The 24,216-nt window shown below is 43.9% G+C and overlaps 1 protein-coding gene across 1 annotated transcript in view; it reads right to left on the bottom strand.

Annotated features, from left to right (window-relative positions):
- Positions 1-24,216, bottom strand: part of NT5DC3 (5'-nucleotidase domain containing 3) — a 65,698-nt gene that overhangs the window by 18,736 nt on the left and 22,746 nt on the right. Inside the window, exons 2-11 of the mRNA XM_055394413.2 lie at positions 22,546-22,730; positions 16,188-16,262; positions 15,669-15,724; positions 9,909-9,999; positions 8,812-8,946; positions 6,428-6,488; positions 5,598-5,700; positions 5,366-5,467; positions 2,315-2,396; positions 643-729 (exon numbers count right to left, since the gene is read on the bottom strand). Coding sequence (XP_055250388.1) covers positions 643-729; positions 2,315-2,396; positions 5,366-5,467; positions 5,598-5,700; positions 6,428-6,488; positions 8,812-8,946; positions 9,909-9,999; positions 15,669-15,724; positions 16,188-16,262; positions 22,546-22,730 — 977 coding nt within the window. The remainder of the gene's footprint in view (positions 1-642; positions 730-2,314; positions 2,397-5,365; positions 5,468-5,597; positions 5,701-6,427; positions 6,489-8,811; positions 8,947-9,908; positions 10,000-15,668; positions 15,725-16,187; positions 16,263-22,545; positions 22,731-24,216) is intronic.

A 24,216-nucleotide genomic window follows, 5' to 3' on the forward strand; every position in this document is an offset into this window, starting at 1 on the left:
CACGTATTTCACTCTTCGTATAAATGAATTTTATTTATATATAAATACATATACATAAATTCATTCCACAAGGAACCAAGGGTGGTAATAAGTGTGACTCACTCATTCCTGTGCCAATTATAAATTAAATCATAATTCAAGCCCTGAGTCACTCCAGTCATTCCAAAGGGCATGAAAGCCTCCTTTTCACATAATAGCCATTTCCTAGAAATAGCTATTGCACTTTTTACATTTTGTACTCTTTCAAAATGACTATCAGGCAAAAGAAACCCAGACTGATGTTTACAAGCTTTCACAGACCATTTGTATGTTTCTGATGCTTAATAAAGAAAGGAAAAGGAAAAAACACTGTCATTTATTTCCCACCTTTTTAAACAGAAAGATTTTTTTCTGAGTAAAGATTTTTTTCTGATAACCTGAGTAAACTGTTAATTTCCATCATTTTCCCAAAATTCCTCTATTTCATGACTTTGATCCATTTGGTTTGGTAAAATATGAGACATTAAAAAAAAAGCAGCAAGAAATGTGACCCAGTCCTCATTTTTATGAAAGTATGAAAACAGTCTTAAATAACAGATAAACTCCTCAATAAGGGGGCCTAACACTGTACCCAACAAAGAAATAGGAAATAAGATTTCTCACCGCCAGGTCACTATATATATGGTCACCAAAATATAACACTTTAGAGCCCCTCCATCCAGTAAGCTTCAAAAATTCATATAAATTGCCCTGCAATAACAGAAAAATATGGGTGTTATATTGCATTATATGACAGGTAAAAGGCCTGTACACCCCATGGCCCAAGATACCTACTTTTTTCTAAACTTAAAATATTTTTGCTTTTACAGTTTAGGTATTGAAATATTAAGATAAAAAACATTTATGTGAAATCTTTCAGCCCTTTCTTCTACGTCAAATGTACTTTTCAGGAGGGATTCATATTGTATACCTTTTTAAGGATCTTTTTTTTTACATTTAGCATTCTGTCATTTATTGACCATGTCAATAAATATTCGCCTGCCATGTAATTTCAGCAGCTGAGACCTACCCATGATTCGTTTCATCAATTATCTGATACTAGACATTCACCTTGCTACCTATTTTGTAAGTAACATCATGGTAAACATTCTTTAGCAAAGCTTCAGCTATCTCTTAAGAGTTTTCTTCAGCTGCTGCTGCTATTAAGTCACATCAGTCGTGTCCGACTCTGTGCGACCCCATAGACGGCAGCCCAACAGGCTCCTCCATTCCTGGGATTCTCCAGGCAAGAATACTGGAGTGGGTTGCCACTTCCTTCTCCAATGCATGAAAGTGAAAAGTGAAAGTGAAGTCGCTCAGTCGTGTCCGACTCTTAGGGACCACACAGACTGCAGCCTACTAGGCTCCTCCGTCCATGGGATTCTCCAGGCAAGAGTACTGGAGTGGGTTGCCATTTCCTTCTCCAATGCATGAAAGTGAAAAGTGAAAGTGAAGTCGCTTAGTAGTGTCCGACTCTTAGGGACCACACAGACTGCAGCCTACGAGGCTCCTCCGTCCATGGGATTCTCCAGGCAAGAGTACTGGAGTGGGTTGCCATTGCCTTCTCCGTTTCTTCAGCTAGCTACATCTTAATCATTTTCTTCTGCTAGCTTCCTAGACGGGGAATGGCTGTATCCAAGCTAATCTTTCAGGCCTAGAAAATATACTTAGTGCCAAATCCAGCAGTCTGCTACATATACAACAGGTAAGAACCAGTTGGACAGTATATAATACGAGGAATGTACTACACAGTTCAAAAAATCTATATAGTGCTCTTCTGTAATTTTATGTTATAAATACTATACAAATATAAAATGTTTAAAGGATAAAATTTAAAAAACTAATTTCAGTAACACAAAAATGGACAGCGATTCAATCATTTACTCAACATGGGAGAGCTTTATATGAAACCAAAATAAATCAAAACTGTACCTAAAACACAGTTCATCAGGAAATAATTACTAATTGGGATAAGACGCCATGTGATTAAACAGTTCTTAAAGAGAAACTTCTATTTTGCTACTGGCATTCTAAATTTTATATCCTACAGAAAAAATGCTTAAAAATATATTTTTTAAAAAGCTGCTCAATTCTGAGTTAATTCACACAGAGCAAGCACATTGAAAATATATTGACTTAAGCTTAAATTCTGCCACCAAGTTATAAACAGTCAATTTAAGCAGAGCCCCCAGGACTATGCCTGACACACAGTGAGCCTCAGTGAACATCAGCTGTTACATCATTATAACTGATCACAAAGCACAGCGACTAAAAGGACAGACGGGTCACGAGATACCTGCTTGTAAATCTGGCCTTTCTGCAGCTTGTAGATTTTATCCCAGAGTAAGACACCTTTCTCATTCACCTTTCGGAAAGGTCTAACAACAGAAACAGGAAATGTTACCATGTGTGGTAGCAGTACAGGCTGTGTGCTGGATGAAAAACTCCATGGTTACCTCCCACAAAGAGAGAAACGAGCCCCACAATCCAAACCAAACCCCACCACCACGTTCCCCAGCCTCGTGCAAAACATCCCATGCTGCAGACCATGGGACCCAGAAAGCGTTAGTGAAAAACGAATGCCAGAGTCCAATGAATTTCGAAAACACTGTGCGCTAGACATGTCCCTCTTTAAAAGTTACTGATGGTTCTGAAAAGCCCTCCTACAAAGAAACTTTCTTTAACCCAGATGTTCCAAACTTATTCAACCATGCAGAAAATGTTTTACCAAAAATAAAGCTTATAGAAATACTGCTTATTACATTCATCCAGCTTTGCATTTGAAATGCAGCCAGTCTAGATATAAGACACATCAGAGAATCGGGCATATTATTTTATGATGGAAAATAGGAAAAACAGAACAAAGACCTCATTCCTAACCCTGGGTGTGCTCAGTCCAAAAAAACGCAAGGTTTATTTGTCCTTTTTCTTTATTTAGGTAACACTTATTTGAACTGCTTTTCTGGTGAGAAAAATATAAACTCACTGCAAAAAACATCTGGAAAATGTAGACAAATACAATAAAGAAAAAGAAAATCATCCATAATTCCAGTACCCAGGAAGAAACACATGAGTTCAGTCCATATCTTTTGGTCTTTATGTATCTGTTTTCTTTCTCTTTTTTATGAACATAAAATGAGGATCATTTCTGGATACTGCTATGTATCTTCTCTTCTCCAAGGCTGTGAACAATTTCCCATGTGATTCATACATCATTTTTTACAGTCAGGAGATATGTTCACTGCCTTTAAAAAAAAAACCTCATTTTTAATGACTGCATAATATCCTCTCATACTGATGTTCCTTAGCCTTCACCACTATAAATAACAGAAGGATGAATACAGGTAGAGGATTTTTAATCCAGACATCTAGAGTGAGAGCGAGTGAGCTGTGCTGAGTTCCTCCAGGGAAAATCTAATAACCTAAGACACCGTCCTGCCACTGTTTATAAACATGACACAGGAGGGAGGTCCACGGTGAAAGGGGAGATGAGGTCCTTCCCCTGACCACCTCCCTGAGATCCAAAAAGAAAAGGTCAGAGAGCATTTTATCAGTGACCAAGCAGCCAGTCAGTGATTATAGCTAAAGGCCCATCTATATCTAACTCCAAAACCTACAGACTGAACATTCTCTTAAGTTCTCAGTCTCTGCACATGGTTCCTTGTTTTGCCTTTTCTTCCAGGAGTCACTGTGACACTCAGGAAATTGGAATTTAGCATCACAAGAGCAATTTAATCTACTCAACACTGACTACAGGACACCAAATTACCATGCTTTAAATCACCTAGCATAGGAACTTCCCTGGTAGTCCAGTGGTTGAGATTTTTGCCTTCCGATGATGAGGATACGGGTTCGAGCCCTGCTCAGGAAACTAAGTTCCCACATGCCTTGCAGCCAAAAACCAAAATATAAAACAGAAGCAATATTGTAAAAAATTAAAAAAAAAAAAATCTTCAAAATGGTCCACATCAAAAAGACCTCGAAAATAGGAAAAAAAAAAAAGACACATCCCATCATGGATATAGTGTTACTGTTAAAAAATAAATCACCTAGCAGAGTGGGGAAGACTGCATGGTTACCTACTGCAGGACAGAGAAATGTAGGTAAAAGTGTTTCAAATGTAGGCCATTACTACACAAATACGAATCATTCTTATAACCCCAGTGCAGTAACTCTCAATGCCATCGACATTTGGGGACGATGACTTCCCTGGTGGCTCAGATGGTGAAGAATCTGCCTGCAATGTGGGAGACCTGTGTTTGTTTCTGACTTGGGAAGATCCCGAGGAGAAGGGGACGGCTACCCACTCCAGTATTCTGGCCTGGAAAACTCCATGGACAGAGGATCGTGGCAGACGGGGCTACAGTCCATGGGTCACAAAGAGTCGAACACGACTGAGCGACTAATACACTCTTGGTGAACAGGTCAGTCCCAGGTGTTAAAAAGACATTTTAGGACACTTGACCCTACCCTCACCCCACCCGCCACTAAATGCTAAGAGCACAACCCAAACTCCCATGCCTCTATTTCCCAAAGCTACCGTGGCAGAAAGTCTTTACCTAAGTCTGGGTAGAGATTTACTCCATTTGATGCAAAAGCCGTGTTGCAGAGAAGTTTTGCAAAATCTAAGGACACTTGTCAGTGCACCATTTAGAGTTCTATTTAAAGAGCTACTCACCAGGTGGTTTGCTGTTGCTATTTTGTTACACTTCACAACGCATCCGCATCAGTCAGTTCAGTTCAGTCGCTCGCTCAGTCGTGTCCGACTCTCTGCGACCCCATGAATCACAGCACGCCAGGCCTCCCTATCCATCACCAACTCCCGGAGTTCACTCAAACTCATGTCCACAGAGTCGGTGATGCCATCCAGCCATCTCATTCTCGGTCGTCCCCTTCTCCTCCCGCCCCCAACCTTTCCCAGCATCAGAGTCTTTTCCAGTGAGTCAACTCGTTGCATGAGGTGGCCAAAGTATTGCAGTTTCAGCTTTAGCATCAGTCCTTCCAATGAACACCCAGGATCGATCCGCATAGATAGATCTAATTTACTACGTGATGGTAATAATTGAGGTCGATCATTTTCTTAAAGATTGACTCATAGGACTGACTAACCTGAGTTAAATCGAGAACTGTTTCAATAATAAGCTACCTGCTATGTACATACTCATCCTACCTTTTTTCCAGTTACTTGTTAGGAGGTTCGTTAAGTATCAAAAGCTATACTGTCAGATGCTTGTGATTTTCCAATTGTATTTCACCAAGACACATTATCACAATATCACCAAGACACAGTTCAGTATTCAGAGCATCAGATGAATAAAATCTGGTCTCTAAAAAGACAGATACTTACCGCCGCTTATCATTAAAGAAGTTTGGCTTCTCAGCCTGAACGATGACCACATCAAACAGGTCCCTCCAGTCTTTTCCAACAATATACCTCATCCCTTTGTCCCTAGAACAACATGGCAGCCAGGTTAGCCTAACATTAAAGGGATTAACTATTTTTGAAAATTGCAACTATTTAAATACACAGAACATCGGAAGTGAGCCAGAAACTAGGCAGGAAACACAGAAGAACTTACACAAAGCTACTGGGGCTGTTGGTGATAAGAAACATCTTCTTGCCATGATCAGCCAGCTTGGCCAACACCGCGCGGGTCTGCTCAGCATAGCAGATGTACTTTTCTAAAGAGCAAGAGGAAAATGCACACAGGGTTTCACAGGGTGAAGTCAGCGAATCTGCAAGCACTTCCTAAGCAGGGCAGATGGAACCAGAACTGTCTGGGGCACTTGAGGGGAGAAAAGCCCTCAAGAAGCCTGGTTCAAGTCGGTATACTGGTGCCCAGTGAATCAGTAACCAAGACCTTGCCTCTTCAGTCTAAATGGAAAAAACTTAAGTGGCTACCACTGCCAGCTCCTCTACTTGAGTCAGGATTATGTCAGCTTCTGAGACAAAGGGGAGAGAGACATGTGAGGTGCAAGGAGGCAAGGTCCCTGCACTGCACTCAGAAGAGGTACTGCGGGGGCTTCCCTGGTGGTCCAGTGGTTAGATATCTGCCGGCCAACGCAAGGGACACAGGTTCGATCCCTGGTCTGGGAGCTAAAATCCCCCATGCCACAGAGCAACTCAGCCCATGCGCCACAACTACTGCGCCTGCACTCTAGAGCCTGTGAGCCACACTGACGAGAAGACAGTGCAATGAGAAGCCGTCAAACCCCAACTAGCCTCCACTCATCACAATCAGAGAAAGACTGAATACAGCAATGAAGACCCAGCAGAGCCAAAAATAAATTTTTTTCTTTTTTAAAGAAGAGGTACAGACCCTGCTCAGCACCCAGAGTGAGAGTAAAATGCCTACATAATTACACAGCAAAAGGAAATGCTGATCTTCACATAACATCTGGTACATACCAATATCTGCTTCAATTGCTCTATACATGATCCCTTTGGTGTGCACGTCCCGAATTGAATCCTGTCAAAAGACAGGTTTTTAATCAGTCTGAGTATAACTGAGATAGTCTGAGTGAGAGGACAAGCAAAAGGTCATTTAGGATAATATCTGTCTGCAGAGTCTGGCAACCAAGGCACTAAATGAAATCTAAATTCTGGTCCATTTATCATGGGCAGGAAGAAACTTAAGTTTCCATGGTAATAGCAGCAGGTTCCAGTGCAATTTTCAAAAGAGTCACTTAGAGGAGGCAATTTGTGTGAACAATTCTGAACGAAGTCCCACAGGATAAACAGTCATTTACATGCTGTATGAGGACCAGGTAATTTCAGGTCACCCCAACAAAGTGAAGGACTGCTGCTTTCATCTTTGCACCCTTCTCTGGACCCCAACAACAGATTCTATGACCTAGAAAAAGAGGCAGAGACCAATAAGATAGGATCCTCCTCTCTTTAGTGCTACCAAAAAGGCACAGAACTGTCAACGAGCTCGGAACGCAGGCAGAGCTTTGATCCAGCAGGCAGACACAAGGAAGAGCCTGGCAGAGTGGCAGCCTGATGCCTGGCAGGTGTCAAAGCACAGCCCTGCTCCTAGGGAGGCTCTGAGCAGGTCTGCTACATAGGTGGGCACTCCTGGAAGCACATCGAAACTTTCTGGAGCCTGTAGCGGAGGACTAGGCTGCAGGAAAAGCTGGGCCATAAGAAATCCCATGGAGAGAGGAGCCTGGTGGGCTACAATTCACGGGGTTGCAAAAGAGTCAGACATGACTTAGTGATTAAACAACCACCACAAAGCCTTAGAAAGCTTATAGGTGCTTACTGTCGGGAATAAGCACCTCCTGATTGAAAACTCAACCTCAATTACCTTCCGGCAGAGGCCTGCTTCAGCTGCACATCGGCAGAAGGCAGTGGTTAAGAGCAAGCCGGAGTCAGCTTCCTGGCCTGAAATCCAGGCTCGGCTACTTACTAACTGGATGTCCTTGGGCGACTTACTCAGCCTCTCTGTGCCTCAATTTCTCCATCTGTAAAATGAAGGTGATGATACCTCATGGCATTCTTGTAGGATATGATTAATTAATAGGCATATAGCATTCAGAAAAATAGTGCCTGGAACACAGTAAACTCTGTGTGTACTCGCACACATGTAGTGGTACTTAATACTGCATAGTAAAACTGAACTTTGTAGTAAACAACTTTCCTCATGAATGCTAAGGGGTACATAACTCCAGTAATTCTTAAAACTTCTTAAAGATGAAGTACCTGTGTGAGCCAAAACAGAGAATGGAAACTACTTAAATTTAGTTAAAACAATACCAAACTGATATTGAGAAACTGTAATTCACCCTGTATTTTCTAAAACCCATGATTTGAGGCAGTCAATATTTAAAGCTAGTCATGCTGCTGCTGCTGCTAAGTCACTTCAGTCGTGTCTGACTCTGTGCCAACCCACAGACGGCAGCCCACCAGGCTCCCGCGTTCCCGGGATTCTCCAGGCAAAACGCTGGAGTGGGTATGAACATATAATAAAAACACTGTAGTATGTATACAGATCTTTCAAAACTCTGCATGCTCAGTCACTCAGTTATGACTGACCCTTTGGGATTGCACAGACTATAGCCCGCCAGGCGCCTCTGTCCATGGCATTTTCCAGGCAAGAATACCAGAGCAGGCTGCCATTTCCTTCTCCAGGGGATTGTTCTGACCCAGGGATTGAACCCTAAAATCTTGAGCCTCCTGTGTTAGCAGGTGGATTTTTTATCACTCCACCACCTGGGAAGCCCCTTTTAAAAATACAGATATTTAAATTATATATATAAAGATGCTTAGAAATATGCATTAAATATATATTAAATAAGCAATATATAAACACATTTTTAAGTACTGAAAAAAGCTCAGACAGCTTAAAGAATGCATCTATAAACACATGTAAATGTGAACATAAATTAAAATACATAAATACAAAACTATTTAAATGACGTGGGTATATATATGCACACGGAAATCTAGGTAACAAGTACCCTCTTCTTTTAACAATTTGACTCATTTCCAATTCTCCTAATGTGAACATAAATTAAAATACATAAATACAAAATTATTTAAATGATGGGGGTATGTATATGCACACAGAAATCTAGGTAACAAGTACCCTCTTCTTTTAATAAACAATTTGACTCATTTCCAATTCTCCTAACACCTTTCTTAGCATTTCCAAGGTTAAACTGCAAAGAAAAGAGATTCCAGACGAAGAACGACCTCAAACACCCAGCCGACAATGGAAGCCAGAGATTCTATTACTTCTGAGGAGCCGGAAGCGGCGCAGCATGGTGACCCCCCCACGGCTACACAACCTTGACGTCTTTGTATAGGTGCACAGGTTCGTAGTCGATGTTGTTCTTCAGAAAGTGCTCGTTCACACAGGACAGCAGGGTCATCTCAGGCAGTGAGAAGATGTCCATGAACTGTTTCATGGTGTTTCCAGAGCTCTGCAGACAGGGAGGGAGGCTTTAGCAAGGGAGCCAACACCACAGCAGACTTCACACCCACCCAGGGGATCCTGGTCATCAACATCTGGCTCCCTTCCCACAAGGAAAGAAAAATTCTAATAAAAGTAAAAAAGTTCACCCTGCTTCTTGTCCTTCACAGCAGAGCTAACATCTCACTCTAAGTGCAAGTGGGCTTTCCAAGGAAATGCCCTGACTTCCCCTCAAAAGTCTAGCCAGGCTTCCCTTTGTGTTCTCCTTTGGGTTCCATCCAATCTTCAGCTCACACTCTTTCATCGTACACAGAGGAAAGGCAGTAAATTGATTTTTGCCCATGTGAATGACATAAAAAGCCGCTAACTCTCCTGATTGAGCACCACCACTCCCACCCCCTCAAAAACCCACATAGGAGCTTAGAAAAGAGCCTTTCCCTGAACACTTGTAATTTATAAGACTAAGTTTACCAGGTGACTAGGCACCTTCCTTGCATTTTGGTAACACAAATAAGAGACAGAATCTAATAGGATAAAAAGCAAAAATTCTAAACGCAAAGAGGACCACGAAAGTTAGAAAGGCAGAGGTCTCCCTTAGGCACAGAGCACTGTGCTGTCCTGCTCTTAATCTCAGGGAAGACAACAGTTGCTACAGTGACGACCCCAATGACTTCTCCAGAAAGTGGGGACACACCTGGGGAGGTGGTGGCAAATGGGGGAGGGCGACAAGGAAGGTGTAGAGAGCCTTCATCAGGTAGGGAGGAAGGGCCGAGAAAGGAGAATCATGAAAGAACCCGGAGTGACTCGAACATACTCACCTCTCTCAAATCGAGGGTTTCTCAAAACACAACCCCAATTGCCTTCTTGATACCTTGTGAGTAGAGAGTCTAGTAGTTTAAGATGCTAAAGCTACCAAGCCACATTTCGTAAAGGAAAAAGATAGGCTACTTTTAATAAATAATTTCTCATTACCTTCCCATAAAAGTCGCTCATCTGTTCCAAAGGCACGTGGGAACCCTCGTACATTTCAATGACCTCCTCATCGGGGACCACACTGAGGCCTCTGGGAAAATCACAGGCAGGGCAGTTAGCATCAGTTAGAGACAGCAGTGGTATTCAGACCTCCAGTGACTGCTGAAATTTTTCAACTGAGGTGCAAGACGCTGTTGTCACAAGGAAGCAGGAGGTGGTGCCACTGACAACTGCTACAAATAACAGGCATGATGCTGCTACTATTACTACTACTATCATTCTACTGGTAATGAGAGCAGGAAAGATAGCAGCTGACACCACGTGGTACCTACTGAATGCCAGAAATGAATGTCACACAGTCATTCACTTCATTCTCAGCAGTCTTAGGAGTGGGGCACTATTATTCTTCCCATTTTCCAGCAGAAGCCACCAAAGCACAAAAAGGTCACAGATCCTGCTCAAGGTCACCAAAGTAGAAAGTGGTGGGTCAGGACTGGCTCCTGAGCTCTGCAACCACCACACCACACTGCCTCCTTTAACAAGGTACATGGTCTCCTAATGATTTGCTTTGGATGGGTTTTATTTTTTTTTTAATGTTTTTACTACATTAGGGAAAGAGGCTAGTCTGTCCCCATCGCTCTCCTGCCCTCTGACGCTCTACCCTAAGAAGATCAGTGCTGATGCACAGAGTCAGGCACCAGGCTCAGGTGGACTAACCCCCACATCAGGATGCCGGACACCACCTCCAGCAGGGAATGATCCCAAATGCTGTATCACAGTGAGGGCCGGGTTCCCCATCTGTAAAAGACAGAAGCAACATGCACCACCTGCCTGCTCCTAGGGGCCGCACCAGAATCTATAAATGAATCCAGCTCCTCCCAGGGGACAAACACTATGGAGTGTGGGTGGCCCTGATTCTACCCCTGCCTCTGGCGCCCGGCTGTGAGCAGCTGCTTTCACCTGCAACTCAATGGTCTCAGACTTCCGGCCCTGGAACCGCCTCTAGAGCACTGTGAAGAGAAATGTCTGTTCCCCATGCCCTTCTCTAGAGGAGAAGGCACCTGAGAAACAGACACCAGTGGTGAGGAAACCACACAATCAATGATGGCAATACTGCGCTGCGCCACAATGGGTGCAAAACTAATGCAGCTCGTGTTTCAGTTACTCATACAGCTCATCACACAAAATCACCGGCCAACATTAAAGTACACATAAAACATCATTTACATGTGACATGTAACTGTAACGAAAACATCATCTCAGCCTCTTTCCTCCATTCTCCACTCTTGTCTTACTTTTAAAAATATCCAGGGGGATTCACTGATGTTTTGCCTCCGATCTTGATTAACTTTAAACAAATACTGGCCTTTGTAAACAAAAAAGCACTGTGCTTCCCTTCCATCTTTGCTCCAGAAATCAGATAAGACGCTGGGACTACACCAGCTTCTTCTAGACAGTAACCTTGGAAAACCACTCTAACTAAAGCAGCAGCAGTAAGCAGTACACACCCCGAAGGATCTAACACCTAGAACGAGACTCAACACAGTAAAAAGGAACTCTGCCGGGTGAATTACCTTTCTTCACCCACACTAGGACCACACTTCCAGTCCTTCAGCAGCCACTGCCACCTCCAGGACACATTTCCAGGCATGTGGCCACACAAGTCACATCTTTAAAGTCCACATAACCAAGTATCAGCTCAAAAGATGCGCTCAACTCAGTGGGCTACAGTCAGCTGAATCCTGCTGCAGGCAGTACCCACAACATGCAGACCTGCTGGAGCCAGGCTCAGATGGACAGCCAACGGCACCTGAATGTGGCCTAAACCAGCGCTGAAGTCACAGTGAAAACTACTATACACACCCTGTGTGTTTATGAGAAATAAAGGGTAGGGGCACAGATCTGAACAAGTCTGCCCTGGGTTCAAATGCCAGCTTCCTCAACTGCTGAAGGATTACCTGGACAAGAAACAAGTAATTTAAACTCTTTGGGTCTTAGTGTCATTTTTTTAAATGAGTGGCAAAACCAGTACCCACTTCCTGGTGCTGCTGAGAAGATTAAATGAGTTGCTAAAAAGAGAACGGCAACCAGTGCATGGGAAGGAAGCGCCATCCAAGTTCCGCACTATGAATATGATGGGAACAACCCTAAAGAAAACTTCACCAGACTTCTGGTGAAACTTCACTTTCACCAGACTCCTAAAGCAAACTTAAAATGTGGGTGCTAAACAGGCCTGTGGTGGGAAGTCAGTCTCCCCCTTGGCCCAGCAGTGCTCACTTGCACCACCCACACATAACCTGAAAGCCACCCAATGAAGGGGGATGCAAGGGCATGGGGCTCAGAGGGCAGCGAGGCTGAGGTGTGAGCACTCTTCCCCTCCATTTGCTCACTCATTATCCCTTCAGAGGGGCGAGAGGAGGAAAGGGACATTTTCCCAGGTGCCGCTAGTGGTAAAGAACCCACCTGCCAACATAAGAGCTGTAAGAGACACAGGTTCGATTCCCGAGTCGGGAAGATCCCCTGGAGGAGGAAATGGCAACCCACTCCAGTATCCTTGCCTGGAGAATCCCATGGACAGAGGAGTCTGGTAGGCTACAGTGCAGAGGGTCGCAAACGGTCAGACATCACTGAAGCAACTTAGCATGCATGCTGCTCCAAGCCTGTTCTAGTCCAAACAACCAGTCGCCCTGAGGTGGGTGTTGGAATCATGCCCATTTTAGAGAGCAATAAACCAAGGCTTTGAAACAGATGGTCAAGAATGGGCTCAAGGTCACACACAGGTGAGCAGCGGGGCTGGGGTTCACACTCAGGAAGTGTGACCCCAGAGCCACAAACGCACCCCTACTGCCTCAGCCGCCACACCCCCTCTCAGCACTGAGGCCCCAGTGATCTTCACAGGACCTCAACCTGAGCACTCCTTCCCCCTTAAATGCCTCAGTGGCTCCTGCTACCTAGCGCAATCCATACCCCTAACATAACAGACAATTTAGCTGGAGAAGAAGGAACAAGGTAATTAGGAGCCACAGGATGGTGTGGCCCAGAAGAGAGGAGAGAAAGACCATGTCAAGCTGAGAGGGTAAGGAGAGGCCTTGCCACCTGTCAGCCATGCAGAAGGATGAGTGAGATTTCAAGAAGCAGAGAGGAAGGAAAACTGCATCCTGGAAGGATGCCAGCCTGCACAGATGCAGAGCAGTGAGAAGGAGAACTCAAAGGAAAGGTATTTATCTGCTATTTGCACAAATCTGGCACCCACGCCCTCTGAGACTGGCTGAAACTGTTAGAAAGAAAAACTCCCTTTCTCCGCTTGACCTGGAGTTGAGGGTAGAAGCCTGGTACTGCTAGCGTTCACCACACGGAGGGGCCTGCTGTGAGCAAACCCAGACAGGAGGAGCGTCAAGAGAGAGAAAGAGCACTGACAACAACCATTTGGGCCTCTGGAGCCAGCTACACCTGCAACCAGATCTGTCCCTGAACTACACCACTGGTAAGTCCAAACTGGGATTTTGTTTAAGCCAGCTTGAGTTGTGTCTCAGCCACTTGCAACCAAGAGTTTTAACCAATCAAAGAAGTGAAGGAGCTGTGTATGGAAGAGGAGAAAGCTAAGGGTTTAGAGAAGGCTGGTGGAATATGTAAGAGATCTGGGCTCTATTTCTTAGACAATGGGGAGCCATCCAGGATTCAGAAGACAGAAGGGGGTTGTTGAAGGCAATGCTTTAGGTAAATCAGTCCAGCAAAATGTCCAGTCTGTGGGCTGTGCTGCAAAAAACCACAGGAGCCCAGGAGAGAAGGGGTAAGGGTTTGAGTCCAAGAGCGAACGGCAGAAACAAAGATGGAAGGACAGATTCGAAAGATCTGCTGAAGATTGCCAGTTAACTCTCAGACACTGCTGCACATGGGCCAAGAGCACAGTCAGGAGCCAGACTCTCTGGGTCTGAATTCTTCTGTGTGGCCTTGGGCAAGTTACTTATTAACATCTTTGGGACCAATAGCAGTACCTACCTTATAAGATTATTTTGAGGATGAAATGAGTTAACTCAAAACCCTTACAGCAGTATCTGTTGCACTGAAGAATTCAACACTGTTCAGTTGCTATTTACTATTACTACTACTACTATTATTTGCATCATCACCGCCACTTCTTCTCCCTCTTGAAACACCATTAAAATGACAGTAAAAGAATAAACTGCTCAAAAGGTCAAAAGAAATGAGAGCAAAGACATTAGCACATAAGACATTTCAACATGTTTTTGGAAAACAGTTGGTGAAAGGAGGCTCCTGACTCAACAACACTGAGAACAGAGCCTGCAATGGGACCCCAAAGAGAGGAACTGATGAACCACCACAAATCCCCAGAAAGACTCAGCCATACGAGGTGCCAGGAAGCTACTGCAGGATGTGCGCCAGCAAAATGAGGAAGTAAAGTTAGACAGAGGAAGAGATGAGAGCCAGAAAACAGAGAAAGTAGCAAATTGAAGTCCCTGGATGAGCAATCAGAGCAGATCAGAGTAGGAGGCGGTAGTCAAAAAAAAAGGTAACTGAGAGATTATGTAAAACATCTGAGTTGTGGGGAAATAAATGCCTGCTTGATTTCTGTGAAGGAACATTTAAGGAAAAAACTAGATAGCTACATAGGAAACTAAGCAAATAAAAACTGAGGTTATTATTAAACCTAGGAAGAACCAAATGCTGCACAAGAAAGAAAACAATGCACTACTTGCTTAAGAATGAACAGGACCCGTGGAATCATAATGCAAACAAGATGGTGAAGCAACCAGAGAGGGATCTTAGTGAGGTTAGGGAAACGAGGCTGGAGATGGGGCTGCATGTGTGGGAGGGCCAAGTCCTCAGTCCTTACAGCAGGGACAATGTCCAGAATTAATAAATTAGGAAACAGAAGTATGAACACATTATTTAGGAACAGAAGGAAAACACCAGACATTTATACATATGTATAAATGTATAAATATTTATACATATGGTAAAGAACCTGCCTTCAATGTGGGAATCCTGGGTTTGATCCCTGGGTTGGGAAGATCCCCTGGAGAAGGGCATGGCTACTCACTCCAGTATTCTTGCCTGGAGAATTCCACGGACAGAGGAGCCTGGTGGGCTACAGTACATAGGGTCACAAACAGTCCAACACAACTGAGTGACTAACACTTTCACTTACCTATATATACATACACACAAACCACAATCCTCAACAGCATCCCCTAATTTGAGAATTAGAAAAGGCAAAACCCTTTATTTCAAAGTTACGAAGATCTCTCACTGAGCTCAGTACTTCTAATAAACAGAAGGAAAAGAGACAATGTCCAAACCACTCAACTATCATGGTGGGAACGACCTGCCCCCACTATCCTTCCCCACCTCCTCTTCAGGACCCTCACTCAGGGGGCCACCATTGCCTCTGGAGAGCTCGCCCTCCCCAGAGTCCTCCAAAGTGGCCCCTAATGGCCTGAGCACACGGCCATCATAACCCGGGTCACTGTGGACTGCACTCACTGGTTTACTTGTGTGGCTTCCCACCTATGCTCCAAGCCGCTTGAGGACATCCTCACAAGCCAAACCATTAGCATCTAACATGGTAGTGGCCCAATCAATGTTCCTGAACGATTGAGGGAGCCGGTAAATGAATGGATGCTTTACAGATACACACACTGCAGGCCCCCAACACTAAACAGTCAGGGAGTCTTGAAAGCCAAAGCAATTTGGTTACTTGAGGGGCAGGGGATTAAATTTACCTCCTCTTACTCTTACCTGTAGACGGTTCCCAGCTGGATATAATGAAAAGCATCAATCTTCATCAAGACCGCCTTCAAAAACACAAGCACATGCACAGGTAAATTAACGCACCACAAGTTGCATATTTAATGAAAGTTCCAGGTGTTGCTGTGAATCCTATCAACATTAAGTTGTATACAAAGGAATACACTGTATGTTTCTGAAAGGTTTGCTTGCTAATTAAAGCACTGGGCAGCCCATTAAGGAAATGACCTGTCTGCAAAAAAAAGATATGACAACCAGTTCCTCCTCAAAACATCGAAAATGACTATTTGGACATAAGTAGTATTGCCCAGTGGCTAAATGCATTCATGCTCTTCCAATATACAGTCTCCTGAAAAAGACTTCATCCAAAAGTGTTTTGGATAATTTAGTTCTGCAACCCCAGAGAATGTAATTTCAAATCAATTTACGCATTCAGCAAAGAAAAGCACCAAGAATAGATTTTATTCCCAAATGTGCTAAACTGTAGAAAAAAGTGAGAATTACACCTACCCGCTGCACGTCATAATGTAGTCCACGAATTGCAAAGTTTGGGTCATATTCATACTTCCTAATTTCCACGGGATACTAAGAAGTAAGAGAGGAAATGGTTTTAGCTAACGACATACTACAGTCAAGGTCAAGATAGCATCCACACTTGGCCTTGTTCGGAGGCTGAGGCGGCTGGTGCAGCTGGGTAGGAAGCTGTGGTCAGAAGAGATGGACCGCAGCTTGCCTCCTGCTTCAGGCCAAGCACCTCCGGGCCACAGAGCCCCCTCCTCTCCATCTGCCCACACACAGGGAAGGCCTCAGCCCCCACCCTCCCCAGCCTTACCTATTCTCACCTCAGCTGCAGGAATCCCTCAGCCATCGGTACGGTCTTCCTCCCCCTGGGACCAGAGACACCCTCTCTCACTACATGGTTCCCTGTTATGGCTCCAATGCTGGTTCAGAACACGCGGCCTGGCTCCCCTGCTATTTCCTAGTCATAAACCTGTCCCTCCTACTACACAAAAATCCCAGCCCCTTCTTTATTCACTACTTCCTCTCTCCCCAGATCTCAGAAGTAGAATACCACTGACCCCACTGGTAGCAGGCCCCACCATGCCCATTTGACAGAAAGGACCTCAGAGGCTTCGGATGAGACAACCTGGCCCAGGCCACATAGCAGGGGTGTGGAGGGGCATGGGGTCAGGGTCTCCCCACTGCCCCTGTACTCAGAGCGTGAACCTACCAGCCAGAATATCCATTCCTGAGTCCAGGGAGGCTGTGTCCCCATGGTCTCCCAATCATGATGGAATCTGCTTATGTAAAGGCCTAGACAACCATCAACCAGCACAGCAGCCCCTCTGCGTGACTGCACTGCCATCTCCTCGTGCACAGCCAAGGTCACGCATGTGCGAGAACACCTCCTGGAATCACCAGGCTGACCCACACACAGTGAGTAATTCCAGCCAAGCTGCACGAAGCGCTGAGTCAAATGTCACATTTGGGCTCATTTATCTAACACTCTTCACGTGTGCCAAGAAATCACTCAATGCTATTTATTTCCACTCCTGGGCGTTCCAAGAATCCTGCACACTGTGTATGGTCCTTCACTTTTACTAATACACTTCACACACAGACACACATGCACAGAAACTGTGGTTGGGAACACCGTTAATAGTAACATCTGGTTGAGGAAGTCAAAGACGCTCCCATCAGCCAGGAAGTGACATGTCTCTCCAATGACCTACGGCTAGATTTTCTGGACTCATATAGCTTAGAAAGTGCCCACCAGCCAGAAAAATATGACTCACCCAAAGTGTCATGAAACTGGTGTCCCTGATAGCAGAAGAACTATAAACAATAAAAGACCTTTACTTGGGGTTTTATTAAAAATCTTCTGATCTGGGCTTCGTCTGGCTTTCCTTCAGTCCCCTGATTTGTTCTCATTCTGAGCGCAATCTGGACAGGCTAGTGTGTGCAGGCAAAGACCAAAGTTTCCCCTTAAAAGGCTACAGAACTGTCCTTTACAGCTTTAAGTAAAGTTAATACTAAAATGCTACAGAGAAACCCAGGAATTCCCTGTGCATAATTTCTAAAATTCTACAGCCTGTCCACATGGCCATCTCCTGGATAATCAATCACGGAGCTCTGGACAGAGCTGCAAACCTCCACATTACAACACTACCTGTGAGTTCCTGAGGTCCCAATGCCTATAAATATGATATATCCACTTTTCAGAGGTCTCAGTTTGTTATTTAAAATAACCTAAATTATGAGTCTAGTTAGAAGAGAGTAAAAGCGTATAGAAACAAAGTTCTCCAAAATCCACACAGAACATGAAGCCAGGACAAAACAACCTGCATCATGATACTCTCTTAACAGGTGGAATTCAACGAGTATGTCAAGTGCTTACTGAGCATGTACTTTGTGCCAAGGCCTGGGAATGCAGTAGTGAACAAAATTGACACCATCAGGACTTCCCTTGTGGTCCAGTGGTTAAGACTGTGAGCTTCTGCTGCAGGGGGCATGGCTGTGATCCCTGGTCAGGGAACTAAGATCCTGTATGCCATGTAGCATAGCCAAAAAAATTAAGACGACATCAAAAAAGAAAAAACTGACACCATCTCTGCCTCTAAGAAGTTTCCATCCTATGGTGGGCAGGCAAAACAAATCAACACTTGTACAGTGCTTCATAGTGGTAAGTACTGCAGAAAGAATGCGCTAAAAGGGTTTGCAGATCTGGAGAAAAAAGAATTAAAGAGCAAGAACGTAGAATTAACGTTCTACCCGGAGCCAAGCAGAACGTTACAGCAGAGGAACTGGCAAGAATAGAGGCCCAAAGGTAGGAGCGTGTGGCGGTTGAAGGAGTAGCCAGCTGGCTGCTGTGGTTGGAGCGCAGCGAGGGCGGGTGGGAGGAGGCGAGGGGGTGAGGAAGCCGGGGGTCCAGGAGCACTGGAGGCCTTCAGTGTCACTCCACGTGTGATGGGAAGGCTCGGGGAGATTCTGAGTCCAAAAGTGAGATGACTAGTGCTTAAAGGTTCACGCTTGCTGCCGAATGGAGAGCAGACTAAGGAGCAAGAATGGAAGCAAGGGGCCTAGGCTAAGGCCACCGCGCCGTTGGGTGGGAGGTGACGGAGGCGCGGACCAGGGCGGAGGCAGCGCGGATGCCCGCGGATGCGGGCAGGGCGTATTTCAGTTGAGTATCTTCCGAATGAGTCAGGAGAGAGCCCACGGCCGCACAGACTGACTTCCTCTCATTCAGTGCAGCCCCCGAAGGGAGATTAAGAGTCATCCCTGGTTCGGGAAGATCCCACACGCCATGGAGCCACTAAACCCGGGAACCCCAATTACTGAAGCCCGCACCCGAGAGTCTGTGCTCCGCAAGAGCAGTCACCGCAATGGGAAGCCTGCGTAGCACAATGAAGAGAAGCCCCCACCCGCCCGGCTCACTGCAGTGAGAGCGAGCCTGCATGCAGCAATGAAGACCCCCACAGCCGAAAAAATAAATCAGTCTTTAAAAAAAACTCCCACTCTCTTTTAACAAAAGCAGAGAGAATGGATAATTATGAAGAGGCTTGAACATTTACATCTGCTTTTAGGGAAGATGCTAAATTGCAAACTTGCTGCTCTATTACTGTGCATCTCAAAAGCAGATGTCTCTCATCTTCTCAAGTACTTTTAGTCTTTGGCAGAAAAAAAAATATGGAACCAAACTCAGTGCTTCCCACAGCATCGTGGAAGAATCACTTTCAGATCCAAAACCAGAGAAAAATTTGCATAAGCATAATTGCCTCTATTAATATGTCTGATATAATTAGTGTTAGGACATACTTCTTTTATCAAAGCAACAAACAGACATAATGGGAATGAAATTTCAACTATCTGAAATCAAGAAGCCTTTCTAATCAGAATGAGTATACCTTTCTTTCCCTTATTTCATCTCTCTTTGCCCTCAAATTTCATAAATTTTTAATCTTCATGAATATTTTATTTTCATCTGAACAATAAGCCCATAGGATAGAAAAAGGTGTTACTAATCCCACAAGGGCCAATGTGAACAGAAGACAGCATCTGTGCCTTGCAAATAGATTGAAGTTCAAATTCGAGGACTTCCCTGGTGGCCCAGTGGTTAAGACTTCACCCTTTCAATGCAGGGGGCACAGATTTGATCCCTGGTCGGGGAACTAAGATTCTACAGGCCATGTGGTTTGGCCATGAAATAAAAAATAAATAAATAATTTTTTTAAAAAAGTTCAAATTCTGATTCTGCCTCCTTTCTTGTCTTGTGGCCTTGAACTCTGTAAGTCTCAGTTTGCTCAACTGCAAAACAGAGACAATATCTATCTGCAGGGCTGTCACACAGATTAGCAATCATAGTAGTAACAGCTAATAACAGTAGTAGTCAGTAGCTAACCTTTATTGAATGTTTTCTCTGTGCCAGGCACTTCACATAAATCAACTCCTTTAATTATAACAATAACATTATGAGGAAAGTACTACTGCTGTGCCCATTTCACAGAGGACAATACTGAGGTCCAGAAGCATTAAGTCTGTTACTCAAGATTACCTAAAGGATAAGTGGTAAAAGCCAGGATTCAAAATCCAGAAGTCAGGCTCCAGAGCCTGTGCTTTCGGCACCAAGCAGACAATGAACAGACGGGGTGCTGTTAGCATAATGACTTTCGTCTTATAAGTAATATCACTGCAATGATATTTTATTTTTTAAAAAAGTTTCATAAGTAATGTCACAGCAAACACTGCAGATGACCTAGAATTCAAACACCAGCTGCAGCGCAAGACCCCTTCAGCTCACTCACCAGCAGGGTGGTGAAGAGACGGTGGGGCAAGCTGGCAGACAGGAGAGCAAGGGCAGGACCACCTCACTCTTACTCTGCCGCCATCCTCAAAGTCAAGGGAAAGGTCCATAGGTTAGACCGAAGAGAAGGGAGTCTCGAACAAATGGAAACATGCAACTGGGTGGAGAGTAGCTAGATGAGTTTACCTCTGATCAAGTGGCCATAACTAAAGAGAGCTTGGTGGCTGAAGGGAATGTTACTTTGGGCAAGCACCATTCCTGCATTGTGAATAAGGACAGATGAGTTTCTTATTAAACCCACTGACAGCCAAAAGCTGAGGAGAATCAGGAAATACACTGCATCAAATGGCAAGGACCCAAAACGTATGGACCCTTGTACAACATTACTGAAGGTCTGCTATCCAGAACCAGGAAGCTGATGGTCACCCCCTGTTCCACACTAGTCAGACCCCACCTGCAGGAACATCTTCAGTTCGGAGCCTCATACTTGAGGGGGATAAACCAGAGCACACACAAAATGATGAAAAAGACTAGAAAGGAGGCCAAAGGGGAATGGCTGGGAAAACCAGGAATAATCCAACTGAAAAAAGAGAAGACCTGGAGGGCATAACGGTCCATTATAACACCCAGCCTGTGACTCAGATAGTCAAGTAGAAAACATTCATGTTGATGATTTAGGTTTCTAGGCTACTCATGTCCACCCTTGCTCACCTCCAGCCCACCTCTGTGGATAAACTCCTTCCAGACTCCACTGAAATATCACCTTCTCGGTTGTTTCCTCGGGCAGGAGGAATTCCTGCAGAGAAATTCCCTCAGGCAGAGAAAACTATTCAAACCATCCTCCACACAGGTCTAGCTTTCTGTTCAGATGTCTGTAGGGCTCCACCAGGTGGAGGCTTCATAATTTACCTACCCACAGGACAGACACCTCCACTAGACTGCTGGTTCTCCAAGGGTAGCACCTGTGTCCTACTCAGCTTCATCCTGCCTGCTTCCATGACAGCTTAGCACAGAAGAGGCACTGGGTAAGGGATGAAGGAATGTGTGAAGGGATAAATGAAGGAAAAAGAAGGTATCAGTGGAAGAATCTCCCCAAGTTCAGAACACCTCTGGGAGTGATGCACTCCAGTCACCTCTCTTAGAATGCTGTGGGGGGTTTTCAAAGGGCACTGGTCCAGACAACCTCGGAAGATGCTTCTCATCCTGGTTCCTGACATGTACTCCAGCTAAACTAGAGAAAATCACATTCAGTTTAGAGTGTTTCTTTCTTCCTTCTTTATTATAAGCTCTCAGCAATACTTTGCATCAGAAGACATTCAAATATTCCTTATGTAAGAATGCAATTCAGTTCAGTGATGAGGACAAAACACTGCCCATGATTTAAAGAATTCCTTCTAACCAGAAATTAACAGGCTACCCCTTCATCAGACTTTGGGAGGATCTGTATCACTTGCTCTGTGAGAGACATCAGTGCAAAGGACCTCGGCTGAATCTCCACTAATGAGTAACTCAGGACAGTCTTCTATCAGAGACATCTAAAGATTTTTTTAAACATACAACTACCTTCCAGGTACAAAGTTTCAGTTAGGCAAGAAAAATAAGTTCTGGAGATCTATTATACAGCATAGTACCTATAACAATATTGTATTCTATACCTGAAATTTGCTAAATGGGCAGATCTCAGTTAAGCATTCTTCCCACACACACATGCATACACCCAACAATAAAGGGAGCAGGAGGAAACTTAGGTAAGTGATGGACAGTTTATGACCTTGATGGTGGTTTCATACACTTATCCCAAAACTCAAATGAGCTTTATATATATATGTATATGTGTATATATGTATATATATGTAAATATATATAGCTTTTTACATGTCAATCATAACTCAAAAAGTACTTTTTTAAAAAAACTATTTTCCAGATGGTCATCTGGAATGGAACCACATCTACTCATACATTCAGCAACAATTTACTAAGTGGCATCTACTATGCCGGGCAAGAAGTCAGGTCAGCTCAAATCCCCACGGGGGGAGCGGGGAAGACTGGAAGTCCCCGTGCTCTTACCCGGTGTTCGTTGATGAGAAGGTCCCGAGCAGCATTAAATATCAGTGTATGGAGGTGTTTTGAATAAAACACCAAGGTGTAGTCATAATCAAAGCCATAGATTTCAATGTCTGACAGGCTCATCTCATTGTTTGAGAAGATGGCATCTGGATTTAACAAGTTGCTCATAATTGAAGGAACCAGTTCTAGAAGTAAAGGGGGAAAAAAGACATTATACCCTATGATAAATAAAGGTTAGCATGATGTAAACAAAATGAGTAAATTAAAGCAGGAGTAATTAGCTTTACCTTGAAAACATGATGCTAAGTGAAAGAAGCAAGTCACAAAGAGTTGCATATTGTAGGATTCGATTTAAATGAAATGTCTAGAATAGGCAAACCCCTTGAGACAGAAACTAGATTAAGTGGTTGCCTAGAACTGGCAGGATGGAGAGAAACAGAGTGAATTCTAATGGGCACAGAGTTTCTTTGAGGGGGTGATGAAAATGTTTTAAAGTTGGTTGTGGTCATGGCTGATCAGTGGTTTTGATGATACTAAAACCCACTGAATGGGAAACTAAGCGGGTGAATTGTATGGTAGGTACATAACATCCTAATAAGACTGTTATAAAAAAGAATTTGCTTCAACATCACAATAAGATTTGTTTTTGTTTATAAAAGAATACATGCCAGTTACAGATTTTAGAAGACAGAGAACCATGCAGATAATTAAGTATCACCCATCATACATTATCCAGAAAAAAACGTTGTATGTACTTGCTACCAATATTGTAGCAGATATATATATTCTATGTATACAGTGTACATAGTTGACCTCACATTGTACACTCATCTTTGTATTCCACTCTAATATCCTATCATAATGTGATCTATCATTACAGAGTTTCTGAGAATATAACTTTAAATCATCATATATGATTGATATATTGCTCCAAATCAGCCTTTAATTCATATACATTTATGACTTTTCCTTTTTAAGAAACAAAACAAAAGCAAAACGAGAAAACAAAAAACCCACAGTAATAAGTACCTTCAGATGTTCACCTTTGCCTTTCTGGTGATTTCCTCCAGATAGATTATTAGAAATGTAATTAACCCCAGGGTACCATCAGGGTCCCCTGGATTCAATGTTAGTTTCGAGTTCCTATTCTAAGCAGTTCTATTTGTAAGGAGTGCTATTTCATGACTTGTATTCTTTCTTGGAGGTTTTTCAAAAACTCATCTTACCATACAACTTTCATGAGTTCACCACACCCTTTTAAAAATCTAAGATGCGATATGGGAGGTCAGTGATTTTATTTTCCAACATCTTGAAACATTTTGCTATTTTACCATTGCAGGAATCATTTCACCACGGTGAGTAGGGGGTGGGAGGTGTGGGTGGGTGTGTACTCAGTTGCTTAGTCATGTCTGACTCTTTGCAACCCCCTGGACTATACGGCAGGCTTCTTTGTCCATGGGACTTTCCAGGCAAGAATACTGGAGTGGGTTGCCATTTCCTTCTCCAGGGGATCTTCCCGACCCAGAGATTGAACTTGTCTCCTGCATTGACAGGAGGATTCCTTACAAGTGAGCCACCTGGAAAGCCTATTTCATCATTGTCTCTCAATTATTCCCATCCAAGATTTTTAATCTGCCTGCCAATGCAGGAGACATGCGTTCAATCCCTGGG

The sequence above is a fragment of the Moschus berezovskii genome, chromosome 6 (assembly GCF_049115385.1).
Source record: "Moschus berezovskii isolate FMDL1 chromosome 6, NW_MosBer_1.0, whole genome shotgun sequence".
Classification (NCBI taxonomy): Eukaryota; Metazoa; Chordata; class Mammalia; order Artiodactyla; family Moschidae; genus Moschus; species Moschus berezovskii.